The sequence below is a fragment of the Coregonus clupeaformis genome, unplaced genomic scaffold (assembly GCF_020615455.1).
Source record: "Coregonus clupeaformis isolate EN_2021a unplaced genomic scaffold, ASM2061545v1 scaf0588, whole genome shotgun sequence".
NCBI classification, from domain to species: domain Eukaryota; kingdom Metazoa; phylum Chordata; class Actinopteri; order Salmoniformes; family Salmonidae; genus Coregonus; species Coregonus clupeaformis.
This window is the reverse complement of record NW_025534043.1, coordinates 122,501-140,000: the sequence shown is the minus strand read 5'-3', so window position 1 is coordinate 140,000 and position 17,500 is coordinate 122,501. Positions and strand designations below refer to the sequence as shown.

At 51.1% G+C, this 17,500-nt stretch overlaps 2 protein-coding genes and 2 pseudogenes across 2 annotated transcripts; all 4 read left to right on the top strand.

Annotated features, from left to right (window-relative positions):
- LOC121560692 overlaps window positions 1–6,607 on the top strand; it is a 30,532-nt pseudogene extending 23,925 nt beyond the window's left edge.
- A 630-nt stretch (window positions 6,608–7,237) lies between these two features.
- LOC123485156 lies at window positions 7,238–8,016 on the top strand (annotated as a pseudogene).
- Window positions 8,017–9,128: 1,112 nt separating this feature from the next.
- On the top strand, window positions 9,129–10,347 carry LOC121560651 (histone H1-like). Its single transcript, XM_045216056.1, has 2 exons — window positions 9,129–10,091; window positions 10,126–10,347. The coding sequence occupies exons 1-2, from the start codon at window positions 9,726–9,728 to the stop codon at window positions 10,345–10,347; spliced, it is 588 nt and encodes a 195-aa protein (XP_045071991.1). The 5' UTR covers window positions 9,129–9,725.
- Window positions 10,348–15,635: 5,288 nt separating this feature from the next.
- LOC121561704 (histone H1-like) lies at window positions 15,636–16,463 on the top strand. Its single transcript, XM_045216055.1, has one exon. It carries the CDS (start codon window positions 15,636–15,638, stop codon window positions 16,461–16,463), a length of 828 nt encoding a protein of 275 aa, XP_045071990.1.
- The last annotated feature ends 1,037 nt before the right edge of the window (window positions 16,464–17,500 follow it).

The following is a 17,500-nucleotide window of genomic DNA, read 5'->3' as shown; positions in this document are numbered from 1 at the left end:
GGAGGAGGTGAGGGCCTTTCTGGGGAGGTACATGGACAATGTCTCTCAGCAAGGCTCCTCAAGGACACGCTCGGGTTCTGGAACGGGAGGAGGAGTTTCCAGGCCTTATTGAAGGAAGACCCAGGGGGCCTGGGGGTACCTTCATCCTCCAGCAATGTTTTCCTGGGGGCTGATAGGGGACATTATTTTATGCCCGTCAGCCTCGTTCTGCAGACGCTGCATGACGTATCGGACATAATTGCGCCTCATGGAGGGAGGAAGTGCAGGGTGTGTGGGTCAGGGGCGCACGAGGCGAAAGACTGTGGTGAGCCAAAGAAATGCCACGGGTGTGGATCATCAGCACATCTGTGGAGGGACTGCACAGCTCGCCACAAGTCGTGCAGCGGCTGCAGGGGAGCAGGTCAGGAGAGGGGGATGGGGGAGGAAGTGAGAGGGAGTTCAGACCCGAGCCGAGGGCCAGAGGGAAGTCCGGCTGCAACAGAGGAGGTGCCAGGAAAAGCAGCGGGAAGAGAGGAGGACGGGCAGAGGACGGCAGGAAAAAGGACAGGAAGGAGAGGCGGAACGGCGACGGCGACGGAGACAGAGGGGAGAGTGGGAGAGGAGGTGCCAGAGACGGAGCAGCGAGAGGAGGTCGGTGAGGTGCCGGACACAGCCCTGGAAGGAGAGGAGAAGGGGAGAGGGGCGATGCCGGAGGGGGGGAGTAGGGAGAGAGCGAGAGAAGGGGAGGAGGAGCTGAGGGAGGTGAGGGAGGAGCTGGGGGTTAGGGGGGTTATGGTTTCCCCGCTGTCGGTTCTTACGAAGAAGAGAGGGAAGAGGAGGGGGGAGGTCTGGGGATAGGAAGAGGGAGATGGGCGGGGGGAAGAGGGGGAGGCGAAGCGAGTAATGGGAGAGAAGGGGGGAGGTGGGGAAGAAGCTCCCACGGCGCTGACCCCTCCCAATGCACAACTGCCGGGGGCACCCACTAGGGGGCAGAGGACGCTGGATCTCCGGTGCTATTTCCAACCGTTTTCTGGGTTGATGGGATGGAGGAGGATGGTGGTGAGCCCAGGGATCAGGAAACCCGGGAGCCGAACACCATTCCGGCATCCTGGGCTGGGGAGATGGAGGAGAGTGGGGGGACGACACCTGAAGGGGGGTCGGAGGCACCGCTGGAGGAGATGGAGCAGGGGAGCATCAGGTGAGCCTCCTGTTTTGGTTTTTGAGTTTTGGGTAATACTATTGCGTGATGTGTAATATGTATTATGGCAGGGGTTATTTTTGTTACGGTAAATGTGAGGGGAATAAGGGAGGGGGTTAAGAGAAGGGCGGTTTTGGGGTATTTAGACGGGGTGGGTTTTGATGTTTGTTTTATACAGGAGGTTCACCTAAGGGATAGTGGGGATGTTTTAAGGTTTAGGAGGGAGTGGGACAAGGGGGAGTCGGTGTGGGGCATAGGGGGTTCATTCATCAGGGGTGGGGATTCTGTGTGGGAATAGGGAGGTGAAGGTGGAGGGCACTTTGTGGCTATGCAGGGTAGGGTACTGGGAGCGGATGTCACGATAAGGGAGAGTAGATACAGGGTTATTGTGGTGTACGGGCCACAGTTGGCAACGGGCAGGAGGGAGATGGTGGACTGCCTGGAGCCGCTGTGTGCTACAAATAGACACTTGGTGATAGGGGGGGATTTCAATGTAGATATAGGGAGGGGGAGGGATAGTAGTGCAGGAGCCGTCGCCGGACTAATGGCAAGCCATGGTCTGGTGGATGGGGGCCTGCACACTGTTCCGGCGATAACATGGCGCAACTCTAGGGGGGTCGAGCGGAGGCTCGACTATATTTTCCTATCTAGGTCTCTGGGTCAGTTGTCTGGGCGCTTGTTGCCTGTGTTCTTTTCGGACCACGACGGGGTGCTCCTGCAGGTGGGGGCACCAGTCTGTCTCTTCGGTAGGGGGTACTGGAAGTTAGAACGGGAGGTGCTGGATGGGCAGGCTCATCAACGCTTTTGTAGATTTTTTTAGGGGGCTTGAAGGCCTCCGGTCCATGTGTGAGGGTGTTAGAGTGGTGGGAAATAGTGAAGGTGAGGATGAGGGTTTTTATAATAGGACGGTGGAAGAGGAAAAAGAGGGAGGAAAGGAGGAGGTGGATCATATCCAGAGGCTGCTAGAACTCGAGCTGGAGGCAGGCAACCTCGGCGGGTCGGCAGACTGGGAGAGATCCGCTGCCCTAAAGGCGCAGCTAAGGGAGGTGCATGAGCGGAAGGCTCGCGCTTTCTTGATGCGGGCGCGTAGTGGTTTTATAGAACACGACGAAACATGTTCGGCCGTGTTCTTTAAATCAGTAAGGGAAAGGCAGACTAGGAAGGTAATGTATGGGGTTAGGGAAGAAAGCGGTAGAGTAGTGAGAGAGACGGAGGAGATGGTCAAGGTGACCACGGAGCATTTCCGAGGTTTCTTTCAAGAGAGGGCAGTAGATGTAGAGCAGGGCAATGTGTTTTTAGAACACCTGTCCCGGCAAGTGCCGGAGGACATTAGAAAAGCAATGGAGGCTGAGATCTCCCTAGAAGAGGTTGAGAGCGCCCTCAGGAGGATGGGAAAAGGGAAGGTGCCCGGGATGGATGGGCTGCCGGCTGAGTTTTACCTCAAGTTTTGGGGTATACTTGGGCCAGTAGTCCTCGAAGTCTTGAAGGCCATCCTCGAGACAGGGGTCCCGGGGGATCGATGGCCGTAGGTGTGCTGTCACTTCTGTACAAGAAGGGGGGACGCCACAGATCTCGGCAACTGGCGGCCGTTGACCATGCTGTGCGTAGACTACAAGCTACTTGCGAAGGTTCTAGCGGACCGGTTGCGCACAGCCCTTCCCTACGTCGTCCATGAGGATCAGACGGTGGGATAGAGGGACGCTCTATTAGGTGGAACCTGAGTTTGATCAGGGACTCCATTGCTTGGGCAGAGGATAGAGGGCTGCCGCTAATGGTAGCAGCACTCGACCAGGCAAAAGCCTTTGATCGAGTGAATAGATATTTTCTTTTCAGGGTGTTAGGCAGATTAGGTTTTGGGGAGAAGTATATAGGGTGGATCCGTGCTTTATATGTCGGAGCAGGGTGCCGGGTGAACGTAAACGGTCACATGGGTGACGTTTTTGACCTTGAGTCTGGGGTCAGGCAGGGGTGCCCGCTCTCGGCACTCCTCTTCGTTCTGTACATGGAGCCTCTGGGGCTGCCATTAGGGCAGACACAGGGGTGGAGGGCATGCTTATCCCTGGAAGCGGTGGGCTGCATGTTAAGATGACCCAGTACGCAGACGACACTTCCTTGTTGCTATGCAAGGACTCGTGCCTGACTAGGTCCCTTGCCATCATAGGGAATTCACCCGAGCGCCGGGAGCGGTCCTCAATCACGCTAAGTCATCCGTTAAGTATTTCGGAAGATGGCGTGGGAGGACGGATGTGCCTGGGGGTTATCTCTCTGTAGTGGGGCCCTGAAGATTCTCGGGGTCCTTTTTGAGACCTCTGGCTCAGCGACGCTGAACTGGAACAGATGCATCGCAGTGGTGCAGAGGAAGGTGGGGATGTGGAGGGCTAGGTCATTGTCTTTTATAGGCAAGGTCCTGGTCCTCAAGGTGGATGTGTTGCCATCACTATTGTATATGGCATACGTCTACCCATTGCCAGAGAGTCTGAGAGTGCCTCTAGTGAAGCTGGTGTTCCAGTTCATGTGGGGTGGCAGGCAAGAGTATGTCGCGAGGGTACGCATGCTCTGTCCCATCGGGGAGGGAGGTAGGGGGGTACCACATTTCCCCCTCAAGCTGGATTCAATTTTTGTTTCATATTTGTTGACTGAGCTGGCTCATCCGGTAATACACCCGTCTGGTTACCTCCTGCGGGTGTTCTTCTCTTACCAGGCGAGAAGCGTAATGGTGTGGACTAACACGGGTCCTCGGGCGGAACAGCTGCCGTGGCACTTTGGCTATGCGGCCAAGTGGCTGCGTGGTCACCCCGAGGTTGAAGTAGCCCGAGTAGGTTTAGATCACAGGCACCTGTACGAGGAGGTGAGACGGGAGGGTGTCCCGGCCGTTATTGGGTATCCCGGCTGTGGTTTGGGAAGGAGTGCAGGTGCGAGGTCTGGATAACAGGCTCAAGGACCTGAATTGGTTGAGCCTCTATAAGGGCTTGCCCGTACGTTCCATCTTGTACGGGCGTGGCTTGACTCGATCCCCCACCTGCCCAAGGCCAACTTGTGGCGGGGAGGAGACGGTGCGCCATGTTTTTTGGGACTGTGCTTTCGCCGGGTAGTGTGGGCTAGGGCACAGGGTCCGATAGGCAGGGTGAGAGGGATTTTGTGGTTACATGGGCTAGGGGGTAGAGAGAGGGGGTAGGGAGAGCGAGGGGGACGGTTAGGGACAGGTTTCTGCTCTGGCTTCTCATAAGCCTCTTTAAACAGGGTTTGTGGGAGGCTAGGCAGAAATTGGAAAGGACAGGGGGAGAAGGGGGGTGTGGAGGGGATAGTGAGGAGGGTGGAGAGAAATTTGAGGGGGAGGATGAAGGGAGAGGAGAAGAAGTGGGGGCAGCATGCTGCTCGGGAGAGGTGGAAGGGGGTTTAGGATTAGTGTAGAGGGGGGTTTAGGTTTAGTATAGAGGGGTAGGGAGGAGGGTGTGTTTCTTGTGGCTGGGTAAAAAGGGGAGGGAAGGTGCTCCCCTGAGGTGTATCTAGTGTTATAGCTTGATTTTTGTTTGGTTTCTCATAGTCCTATGTGGCGTAGCCGGTATACATGATGTGATTTCTATGTTTATTTTCACGTAGTCCTATGTGGCTTAGCCGGTATACATGATGTGATTTCTATGTTTATTTTCTCGTAGTCCTAGGTGGCTCAGTGGGGTAGAGCATGGCGTTTGTAGTGGGTTCGGAACCCGAAGCCGCCCATATGTAAAATGTATGCAAGCATGACGGTAAGTACAGCGTCTGCTAAATGGCATAGTGTAGTTTTTTCTTATTATGATGGGGTTGTTGGTTGGTTAATAGTGATGGGGTGGTGGAAAGAGGAGGGTGAGAGGATACTGGTGTGAGAATGGTGTGGCGTGATGCAAATATTGTATTGTATTGAAATTGAATGATTTATGATGTATGGTTTTTGTACGCTTTTTAATAAAAACCCTTAAATCAGAACCAAGCAAACCGCCGCAAATCCACCGTGGCAAAGCCCCCAGGAAGCAGCTTGCCACTAAGGCTGCTCGCAAGAGTGCCCCGCCACCGGCGGTGTGAAGAAGCCTCACCGTTACAGGCCCGGCACCGTGGCTCTGAGAGAGATCCGTCGTTACCAGAAGTCCACTGAGCTGCTCATCCGCAAGCTGCCCTTCCAGCGCCTGGTGCGAGAAATCGCCCAGGACTTCAAGACCGACCTGCGCTTCCAGAGCTCCGCCGTGATGGCCCTGCAGGAGGCTAGCGAGGCTTACCTGGTCGGCCTGTTCGAGGACACCAACCTGTGCGCCATCCACGCCAAGCGGGTGACTATCATGCCCAAGGACATCCAGCTGGCCCGCCGTATTCGCAGAGAGCGCGCATAAATGAGGATGACCTGAACTCCAAAATCCCCCAAAGGCTCTTTTAAGAGCCACCTCCATATTTCCATCAAAAAAGCACAATTGTTCCATGTATACACGCACCTCTACATTACCCACCATGTATGTTGTTCACTAACACGTCTAAAAGCTACGTATTGAACCTTTTCGTTGCCTGAAGTCTAGCTTCAGTGTGTGTGTGTGTGTATATATATATATACAACCATATATACAACCGTCTGGCATCATCCACTTCCTTTGGACTATAGTAGCACAGTAAAATGCTTTACAAAGGAGGGGGAAAAGAAACGAGTGATAATATAGGCCGAATAGTTACAAGAATTGTGTTCAGATGAATAATTGACACTATTAGTTGTGTGTCATTAGTTGCCTTGAATGCAGTCCAGAAGAAACATTGCATGCCAACTTACTTTGAAAGTCCCATGTTGCAGTGCTGCTGAGAGACTCATGCAGAGGCCCAAACTTTACAGTGGAGCACGGAGGCCATCTTGTGGTTAAATTTGGGTACTGCACACCATGGTTATTTGCTCTTTAGAGAGAGCATATAACAGAGGCGCGCTTTCTGTGCCACTGGCCTCAATCAGGTCGGCCAAACGCAGATAATAGCGCACGGCACACCGGTGCTGAAGTCATTCATTCACTTGAACGCAACTAGCGAACACACCATGTCTGGAAGAGGCAAAGGCGGCAAGGGACTCGGAAAAGGAGGCGCCAAGCGTCACCGCAAAGTTCTCCGCGATAACATCCAGGGAATCACCAAGCCCGCTATCCGCCGTCTGGCTCGCCGCGGCGGCGTGAAGCGTATTTCCGGTCTGATCTACGAGGAGACCCGCGGTGTCCTGAAGGTGTTCCTGGAGAACGTGATCCGTGACGCAGTCACCTACACCGAGCACGCCAAGAGGAAGACCGTTACCGCCATGGACGTGGTCTACGCTCTGAAACGTCAGGGACGCACCCTGTACGGTTTCGGCGGTTAAACGCACTCTCTTCGGAACCTCAACACCCCGACTCGAACCCAAAGGCTCTTTTAAGAGCCACCCACATCCGCTTCAAAAGGGCCTATTCCATATAGTGTTTTTTTTTTTCTTCAGTATGCTATTTAGTAGGAAAGTATGAGCCACTTCGAGTGGACAGGGAGTATTAATTAGAGGATTCTAATGTTCCTTCCAGTTTTAGCGCACAGAGGGAGGCCTATATCTGACAGTGGCAAAGTGTAGTGACGTTGTTATTTTGGGTCAAGCAATAGTGGAATTTGGACAACATAAAGCCACCACGAGTCGGTAGACGTGGCTCGAAAAGAGGGGCACAGCGCGCACACACACACACACACACACACACAGTCCAAAATGCGAGCCCTATGTCTGACGGTGCCAAAGTGGGCAATTCTATCACCAGCATTATTTGGCACAACAATCGTGCCATTTGGACAACTATCAAAGGCCCCCTTTTGAAACACACAATCCCCCATCGGTCACAGATCATAGGCTATAGAGAGGAGGGAGGGGGTGAGGACCCGCGCGCGCCCCCTCAATTGTCTTTGTTCGGGAAGCTAGCCTCTGAGCGGAAGGCTCTTTTGAGCACTAGAGCTCCACTAGGCAAATAGCAGGGGCGCCTACGAGCAAGCAGGGGAGTGTCCACTGCCGCTGACTTTGCTTAGCTTCCTCTTCATAAGACGGGTAAGCGCCCTTCACGCGCTCATTCGTTTCTGAGAAGCAACGAGACATCATCATGCCCGAGCCAGCAAAGTCAGCGCCCAAGAAGGGCTCCAAGAAAGCCGTCACCAAGACCGCAGGGAAGGGCGGCAAGAAGCGCAGAAAGTCCAGGAAGGAGAGTTACGCCATCTACGTGTACAAGGTCCTGAAGCAGGTCCACCCCGACACCGGCATTTCCTCCAAGGCCATGGGAATCATGAACTCGTTCGTGAACGACATCTTCGAGCGTATCGCCGGAGAGTCCTCTCGCCTGGCCCACTACAACAAGCGTTCTACCATCACCTCCAGGGAGATCCAGACCGCCGTGCGCCTGCTACTCCCGGTGAACTTGCCAAACACGCCGTGTCCGAGGGCACCAAGGCCGTAACCAAGCACACCAGCTCCAAGTAAACAGCGCATTTGGACTGCTCTACTAACCCAAAGGCTCTTTTAAGAGCCACCCACTCTGTCAGTAAAAAGAGCAATTCCATCGCCACCGAATGAATGCGTAGGTAGGCTGCGTTACATTGTAGGACCGCGGTTACATTGTATCAATGTTTAACGGGCGGCGCGCGCCGGCTCGGAGAGCGGCTACATTGTATCATTTCCCCCTCCCGTTTCAGCGTAGGGGTTTAGCGCGCCTTTTTTGTTGTCTTTGCACGCTGAATAGTAAGCCATGTTTGTCGGCCTCCATTCCAGGTGAAGGCAATGTAAAATGGCACCATTTGACAAAGGGTGTAAATAAAAAAAGCAGTCTGTTGAGTTTGATTGGAAAGAAATGCCTTTTGTCGTTTATAGAGCGGATAGTCATTTTGAGTCGACTTCCTGAATCGGTAGGACACGGACGGAGTGAATGGACGCTCCATCATTGGACTATACCCTAATGATGTGAATTAGAACGATAATGGCAAGAATAAAAAGGGGGTGAATAATCCCGTCTAGGAAGAATAGGAGTAGGCCTATATATATATATGAACGTAGCCCTTTTTGCCAACGGGACATTTCCGGTCCAGGTCGCATCATACATATATAGTCCCCTGTAGCTCAGTTGGTAGAGCACTGCGCTTGCAACGCCAGGGTTGCGGGTTCGTTTCCCACGGGGGGCCAGTATGAAAATGTAGGCACTCACTTAACTATAAGTGGCTCTGGATAAGAGCGTCTGCTACATGACTTAAAATGTCCATGTAAAGTGTAGTACATTTGAGTCACGTAGCGTATTTTCCTTCCTACTACACTCACCAGGCAACAGGATAAAAGGCAGTGGCTTCCACGTGACAAAGTGGGGAGCGAACGGCCCAGCGAGCAGACTTGTCTCCGTTCAGAATAAAGTCATGTGGCCCGCGGAAGGGGTGAGTGAGTGACTGAGAGAGAGAGAGAGAGACTGAGTGAGTGAGTGAGAGAGAGAGAGAGTGTGTGAGTGAGTGAGAGAGAGAGAGAGAGAGAGAGAGTGTGTGAGTGAGTGAGTGAGTGACTGACTGAGTGAGTGAGTGAGTGAGTGAGAGAGAGAGAGAGAGAGAGAGAGAGAGAGACTCCCTCTATCTAGGCCTATATCAACGCGCCATAACCCATGGGGCGCCAGCCTCCATAGCGCCAGCCAGACACCAAGACCCACAGACACAAAGACCGAGGCGAGTCACGGTGCGGAGTCAAGCAGGTGAACAATATATTAGTAGAGACAGCCAACCTACCTACCTACCAGAAGACAACACACAATCTCACTGTGTAGAAATAGTAGGCTACAAATACAACAACAACAACACTCACACTGCCAGTGCACAAAAAGTACTAATACAATAACACACACACACACACACACACACAGTGCAAGTAAGCATGTCGTAGGACTGTTTATACCATGTGGATCCTGTACATACGACGAATACAACCTGAAACTTGAGGTACAACACTAGTCTCAGCCAGGCCTCACAGGTGCATGTGTTTTAAGGTCCCCAAAAGAGCGCTTCTTTAAAACACCCCTGACCACATCAGGGGACCCCAAACCCTTTGATTCCCTTGCCAGACATCTCGGCTCACTACACAACAAGTGCTGCTCGCAATCGGATGCACTTTTAGGCCATTTAGGAGACAAATAGCACAGGTAAACCAGTGCGCACCGCTCCACCCGACAGTCGAACGGTGAGGTTTTGAGCGAGTCGCAACAAAATGCACGGCCCTTCCGCGGGCCACATGACTTTATTCTGAACGGAGACAAGTCTGCTCGCTGGGCCGTTCGCTTTTGGACCAAAAACACGGCTCCGTCGGTGACTTTTGGGCCGATATAGGCGAACAGAAAACACAAGTGAAAGAGCATTTGGCCAGCCCAGAGAAGCCGAGCTGGGTGCCTTGAGTCTACATGGTTCTCATGTCGCGTTTAAGGCCAGCCCCCTGCTCAGTGAGGAGCTTCAATAGTGCAGAGCAGCGTCTACAGCAAACTTCTCCTCGCAGACCGTGTGTGTGTACCGGACCAAACGACAGACAGACATGGCAGAAGTCGCACCAGCACCCGCAGCAGCCGCGCCGGCCAAGGCACCCAAGAAGAAGGCAGCAGCCAAGCCCAAGAAAGCGGGACCCAGCGTAGGAGAGCTCATCGTCAAGGCTGTGACCGCTTCCAAGGAGAGGAGCGGCGTGTCCCTGGCCGCGCTCAAGAAGACGCTGGCGGCAGGCGGCTACGACGTGGAGAAGAACAACTCCCGCGTCAAGATCGCAGTCAAAAGCCTCGTCACCAAGGGCACCCTGGTCCAGACCAAGGGCACCGGTGCATCCGGCTCCTTCAAGCTCAACAAGAAAGCTGTCGAGGCGAAGAGGCCCGCCAAGAAAGCCGCAGTCCCCAAAGTAAAGAAGGTGGCCGCAAGAAGCCCGCCGCGCGAAGAAGCCCAAGAAGGTAGCAGCCAAGAAGGCTGTCGCCGCAAAGAAGTCCCCCAAGAAGGCCAAGAAGCCCGCTACACCCAAAAAGGCCGCCAAGAGCCCCAAGAAGGTGAAGAAGCCCGCCGCAGCGGCCAAGAAGGCGGCAAAGAGCCCCAAGAAGGCTACAAAGGCAGCCAAGCCCAAAGCCGCCAAGCCCAAGGCAGCCAAGGCCAAGAAGGCAGCCCCCAAGAAGAAGTAAACCTATTACAAACAGTGTTCTACTCGACACATGTTATACCACAAAAGGCTCTTTTAAGAGCCACCCACCTCTTTCCATAGAAAGCGCATTGATTTCCATGTACTACCTGTCGTGAAAAAGAAATTACGCACACAACATTGTCTCACTCTGGGTGTGTGCGAAGGGAGAGGCATATACTAGAGGGCCAAAATGGCTTAGAAATTTGACCTCACGAGTGCACCCTCAACAGCCATATTTATATATGAGTCACTGGGCTATTCCGTTCAGAGGCAGGCTGCTGTGATGTGTTACAAGTGCCATGTAATAACAATACTATAGTGGCTTCGAATTCAAACTCACGAGTGCACCCTCAACAGCCATATTTATATATGAGTCACTGGGCTATTCCCGTTCAGAGGCAGGCTGCTGTGATATGTTACAAGTGCCATGTAATAACAATACTATAGTGGCTTCGAATTCAAACTCACGAGTGCACCCTCAACAGCCATATTTATATATGAGCCACTGGGCTGTTCCCGTTCAGAGGCAGGCTGCTGTGATATGTTACAAGTGCCATGTAATAACAATACTATAGTGGCTTCGAATTCAAACTCACGAGTGCACCCTCAACAGCCATATTTATATATGAGCCACTGGGCTGTTCCCGTTCAGAGGCAGGCTGCTGTGATATTTTACAAGTGCCATGTAATAACAATACTATAGTGGCTTCGAATTCAAACTCACGAGTGCACCCTCACCAGCTGTTTGTTTCCCATTTGGAGAGAAATAATGTGAGGATTTCATGTCGGACATTTTGGCGCTCACGCGAAATGACACAAAGTAACAAAGTCGGAGGGAAACAAAGTAGCCTCTCACTCGCTGCCTGTGGTGAGAGAGAGACTGAGTGAGTGTGAGTGAGTGAGTGAGTGAATGAGAGAGAGAGAGAGAGAGAGAGAGAGAGAGAGAGAGAATGTTTAACGGGCGGCGCGCGCCGGCTCGGAGAGTGGCTACATTGTATCATTTCCCCCGCCCGTTCCAGCGTAGGGGTTTAGCGCGCCTTTTTTGTTGTCTTTGCACGCTGAATAGTAAGCCATGTTTGTCGGCCTCCATTCCAGGTGAAGGCAATGTAAAATGGCACCATTTGACAAAGGGTGTAAATAAAAAAAAGCAGTCTGTTGGGTTTGATTGGAAAGAAATGCCTTTTGTCGTTTATTGAGCGGATAGTCATTTTGAGTCGACTTCCTGAATCGGTAGGACACAGACGGAGTGAATGGACGCTCCATCATTTGACTATACACTAATGATGTGAATTAGAACGAAAATGGCAAGAATAAAAAGGGGGTGAATAATCCCGTCTAGGATTGCGGGTTCGTTTCCCACGGGGGGCCAGTATGAAAATGTAGGCACTCAACTATAAGTGGCTCTGGATAAGAGCGTCTGCTACATGACTCAAAATGTCCATGTAAAGTGTAGTACATTTGAGTCACGTAGCGTATTTTCCTTCCTACTACACTCACGAGGCAACAGGATAAAAGGCAGTGGCTTCCACGTGACAAAGTGGGGCTATGAATGTGTCTGTTGGGCGGCCCTTGCGATAGTCGTTGGAGCAGTAGCGGATCCCAATGACTACCTTGGGGATAGCCTATACAACAGGGAAAAGAAAAGAGGCCGCAATCAACCTTCTGACCCACATGCACCTGCTGGGATTCTTCTCCCAGTCCAACCACATATGCAGCCCTTGTCCCACTCGGAGAGAGACAGAGAGAGTGTGAGAGAGAGACAGAGAGAGACTGAGTGAGTGTGAGTGAGAGAGTGAGTGAGAGACAGAGAGAAAAAGACTGAGTGAGTGAGAGAGAGAGAGAGAGACTGAGAGAGAGAGAGAGAGAGACAGAGAGAGAGAGAGCTGAGTGAGTGAGTGAGTGAGTGAGAGACAGAGAGAGAGAGAGAGAGACATAGTGAGTGAGTGAGAGAGAGAGAGAGACAGAGAGAGACTGAGTGAGTGAGTGAGACTGAGTGAGTGAGTGTGAGAGAGAGAGAGAGAGACTGAGTGAGTGACTGAGAGAGAAAGAGAGAGAGAGAGAGACTGAGTGAGTGAGTGAGAGAGAGAGAGAGAGAGAGAGAGAGAGAGAGAGAGAGAGTGAGTGACAGAGAGAGAGAGAGAGCGAGAGAGAGAGTGAGAGAGAGAGAGTGACTGAGTGAGTGAGAGAGTGAGAGAGAGAGAGAGAGAGACTGAGTGAGTGAGAGAGTGACAGCGAGAGAGAGACTGGGTGAGTGAGACTGGGTGAGTGAGTGAGAGAGAGAGAGTGTGTGAGTGAGAGACAGAGAGAGAGAGAGACATAGTGAGTGACAGAGAGAGAGAGAGAGAGAGAGAGAGAGAGAGAGAGAGAGAGAGACTGAGTGAGTGAGTGAGACTGAGTGAGTGAGTGTGAGTGAGTGAGAGAGAGAGAGAGAGAGACTGAGTGAGTGACTGAGAGAGAAAGAGAGAGAGAGAGAGACTGAGTGAGTGAGTGAGTGAGTGAGTGAGTGAGTGAGTGAGTGAACCAAGGAGGGCCTACAGCAGCACCTAGATCTTCTGCACAGATTCTGTCAGACCTGGGCCCTGACAGTAAATCTCAGTAAGACAAAAATAATGGTGTTCCAAAAAAGGTCCAGTTGCCAGGACCACAAATACAAATTCCATCTAGACACCGTTGCCCTAGAGCACACAAAAAACTATACATACCTCGGCCTAAACATCAGCACCACAGGTAACTTCCACAAAGCTGTGAACGATCTGAGAGACAAGGCAAGAAGGGCCTTCTATGCCATCAAAAGGAACATAAAATTTGACACCAATTAGGATCTGGCTAAAAATACTTGAATCAGTTATAGAACCCATTGCCCTTTATGGTTGTGAGGTCTGGGGTCCGCTCACCAACCAAGAATTCACAAAATGGGACAAACACCAAATTGAGACTCTGCATGCAGAATTCTGCAAAAACATCCTCCGTGTACAACGTAAAACACCAAATAAGGCATGCAGAGCAGAATTAGGCCAATATCCGCTAATTATCAAAATCCAGAAAAGAGCCGTTAAATTCTATAACCACTTAAAAGGAAGCGATTCCCAAACCTTCCATAACAAAGCCATCACCTACAGAGAGATGAACTTGGAGAAGAGTCCCCTAAGTAAGCTTGTCCTGGGGCTCTGTTCACAAACACAAACAGACCCCACACAGCCCCAGGACAACAACAACAACAACACAACTAGACCCAACCAAATCATGAGAAAACAAAAAGAGAATTACTTGACACATTGGAAAGAACAAACAAAAAGTAAGAGCAAACTAGAATGCTATTTGGCCCTAAACAGAGAGTACACAGTGGCAGAATACCTGACCACTGTGACTGACCCAAACTTAAGGAAAGCTTTGACTATGTACAGACTCAGTGAGCATAGCCTTGCTATTGAGAAAGGCCGCCGTAGGCAGACCTGGCTCTCAAGAGAAGACAGGCTATGTGCACACTGCCCACAAAATGAGGTGGAAACTGAGCTGCACTTCCTAACCTCCTGCCAAATGTATGACCATATTAGAGACACATATTTCCCTCAGATTACAGCGATCCACAAAGAATTCGAAAACAAACCCAATTTTGATAAACTCCCTTATCTACTGGGTGAAAAACCACAGTGTGCCATCACAGCTGCAAGATTTGTGACCTGTTGCCACAAGAAAAGGGCAACCAGTGAAGAACAAACACCATTGTAAATACAACCCATATTTATGTTTATTTATTTTCCCATTTGTACTTTAACTATTTGCACATTGTTACAACACTGTATATATACATACTATGTCATTTGAAATGTCTTTATTCTTTTGAAACTTCTGAGTGTAATGTTTACTGTTAATATTTATTGTTTATTTCACTTTTGTTTACTATCTACTTCACTTGCTTTGGCAATGTTAACACACGTTTCCCATGCCAATAAAGCCCTTAAATTGAATTGAAATTGAGTGAGAGAGAGACAGAGAGAGAGACAGAGAGAGAGAGAGAGAGAGAGAGAGAGAGAGAGAGAGAGAGAGAGAGACTGAGTGAGTGAGACTGAGTGAGTGAGTGAGTGAGAGAGAGACTGAATGAGTGACTGAGAGAGAGAGAGCGAGAGAGAGAGTGAGTGAGTGAGTGAGTGAGTGAGTGAGTGAGTGACTGAGTGAGTGAGTGAGAGAGAGAGAGTGAGTGAGAGAGAGAGTGACTGAGTGAGTGAGAGAGTGAGAGAGAGAGAGAGAGACTGAGAGAGAGAGAGAGAGACTGAGTGAGTGAGAGAGTGACAGCGAGAGAGAGACTGGGTGAGTGAGTGAGAGAGAGTGTAGTGAGTGAGTGAGTGAGAGAGAGAGAGAGAGAGAGAGAGAGAGAGAGAGAGAGAGAGAGAGAGAGAGAGAGAGAGAGAGAGTGTGTGTGTGTGAGAGTGAGTGAGTGAGTGAGAGAGTGAGAGAGAGAGAGAGACTCCCTCTATCTAGGCCTATATCAACGCGCCATAACCCATGGGGCGCCAGCCTCCATAGCGCCAGCCAGACACCAAGACCCACAGACACAAAGACCGAGGCGAGTCACGCTGCGGAGTCAAGCAGGTCAACAATATATTAGTAGAGACAGCCAACCTACCTACCTGCCAGAAGACAACACACAATCTCACTGTGTAGAAATAGTAGGCTACAAATACAACAACAACAACACTCACACTGCCAGTGCACAAAAAGTACTAATACAATAACACACACACACACACACACACAGTGCAAGTAAGCATGTCGTAGGACTGTTTATACCATGTGGATCCTGTACATACGACGAATACAACCTGAAACTTGAGGTACAACACTAGTCTCAGCCAGGCCTCACAGGTGCATGTGTTTTAAGGTCCCCAAAAGAGCGCTTCTTTAAAACACCCCTGACCACATCAGGGGACCCCAAACCCTTTGATTCCCTTTGCCAGACATCTCGGCTCACTACACAACAAGTGCTGCTCGCAATCGGATGCACTTTTAGGCCATTTAGGAGACAAATAGCACAGGTAAACCAGTGCGCACCGCTCCACCCGACAGTCGAACGGTGAGGTTTTGAGCGAGTCGCAACAAAATGCACAGGCCCTTCCGCGGGCCACATGACTTTATTCTGAACGGAGACAAGTCTGCTCGCTGGGCCGTTCGCTTTTGGACCAAAAACACGGCTCCGTCGGTGACTTTTGGGCCGATATAGGCGAACAGAAAACACAAGTGAAAGAGCATTTGGCCAGCCCAGAGAAGCCGAGCTGGGTGCCTTGAGTCTACATGGTTCTCATGTCGCGTTTAAGGCCAGCCCCCTGCTCAGTGAGGAGCTTCAATAGTGCAGAGCAGCGTCTACAGCAAACTTCTCCTCGCAGACCGTGTGTGTACCGGACCAAACGACAGACAGACATGGCAGAAGTCGCACCAGCACCCGCAGCAGCCGCGCCGGCCAAGGCACCCAAGAAGAAGGCAGCACCCAAGCCCAAGAAAGCGGGACCCAGCGTAGGAGAGCTCATCGTCAAGGCTGTGACCGCTTCCCAAGGAGAGGAGCGGCGTGTCCCTGGCGCGCTCAAGAAGACGCTGGCGGCAGGCGGCTACGACGTGGAGAAGAACAACTCCCGCGTCAAGATCGCAGTCAAAAGCCTCGTCACCAAGGGCACCCTGGTCCAGACCAAGGGCACCGGTGCATCCGGCTCCTTCAAGCTCAACAAGAAAGCTGTCGAGGCGAAGAGGCCCGCCAAGAAAGCCGCAGTCCCCAAAGTAAAGAAGGTGGCCGCCAAGAAGCCAGCCGCGGCGAAGAAGCCCAAGAAGGTAGCAGCCAAGAAGGCTGTCGCCGCAAAGAAGTCCCCCAAGAAGGCCAAGAAGCCCGCTACACCCAAAAAGGCCGCCAAGAGCCCCAAGAAGGTGAAGAAGCGCCGCAGCTGCCAAGAAGGCGGCAAAGAGCCCCAAGAAGGCTACAAAGGCAGCCAAGCCCAAAGCCGCCAAGCCCAAGGCAGCCAAGGCCAAGAAGGCAGCCCCCAAGAAGAAGTAAACCTATTACAAACAGTGTTCTACTCGACACATGTTATACCACAAAAGGCTCTTTTAAGAGCCACCCACCTCTTTCCATAGAAAGCGCATTGATTTCCATGTACTACCTGTCGTGAAAAAGAAATTACGCACACAACATTGTCTCACTCTGGGTGTGTGCGAAGGGAGAGGCATATACTAGAGGGCCAAAATGGCTTAGAAATTTGACCTCACGAGTGCACCCTCAACAGCCATATTTATATATGAGTCACTGGGCTATTCCGTTCAGAGGCAGGCTGCTGTGATATGTTACAAGTGCCATGTAATAACAATACTATAGTGGCTTCGAATTCAAACTCACGAGTGCACCCTCAACAGCCATATTTATATATGAGCCACTGGGCTATTCCCGTTCAGAGGCAGGCTGCTGTGATATGTTACAAGTGCCATGTAATAACAATACTATAGTGGCTTCGATTTCAAACTCAAGAGTGCACCCTCAACAGCCATATTTATATATGAGTCACTGGGCTATTCCGTTCAGAGGCAGGCTGCTGTGATGTGTTACAAGTGCCATGTAATAACAATACTATAGTGGCTTCGAATTCAAACTCACGAGTGCACCCTCAACAGCCATATTTATATATGAGTCACTGGGCTATTCCCGTTCAGAGGCAGGCTGCTGTGATATGTTACAAGTGCCATGTAATAACAATACTATAGTGGCTTCGAATTCAAACTCACGAGTGCACCCTCAACAGCCATATTTATATATGAGTCACTGGGCTGTTCCCGTTCAGAGGCAGGCTGCTGTGATATGTAATAATAATAATAATAATATAATATGCCATTTAGCAGACGCTTTTATCCAAAGCGACTTACAGTCGTGCGTGCATACATTGTTGTGTGTGGGTGGTCCCGGGGATCGAACCCACTACCTTGGCGTTACAAGCGCCGTTACAAGTGCCATGTAATAACAATACTATAGTGGCTTCGATTTCAAACTCAAGAGTGCACCCTCACCAGCTGTTTGTTTCCCATTTGGAGAGAAATAATGTGAGGATTTCATGTCGGACATTTTGGCGCTCACGCGAAATGACACAAAGTAACAAAGTCGGAGGGAAACAAAGTAGCCTCTC

Excerpts from the sequence above, each read along its gene's own strand:
- LOC121560651 (XM_045216056.1), top strand. The coding sequence starts at position 9,726 with ATGGCAGAAGTCGCACCAGCACCCGCAGCAGCCGCGCCGGCCAAGGCA. Across the intron at positions 10,092-10,125 it reads CCAAAGTAAAGAAGGTGGCC|GTAGCAGCCAAGAAGGCTGT; the intron begins GCAAGAAGCCCG and ends AAGCCCAAGAAG.
- LOC121561704 (XM_045216055.1), top strand. The coding sequence starts at position 15,636 with ATGGTTCTCATGTCGCGTTTAAGGCCAGCCCCCTGCTCAGTGAGGAGC.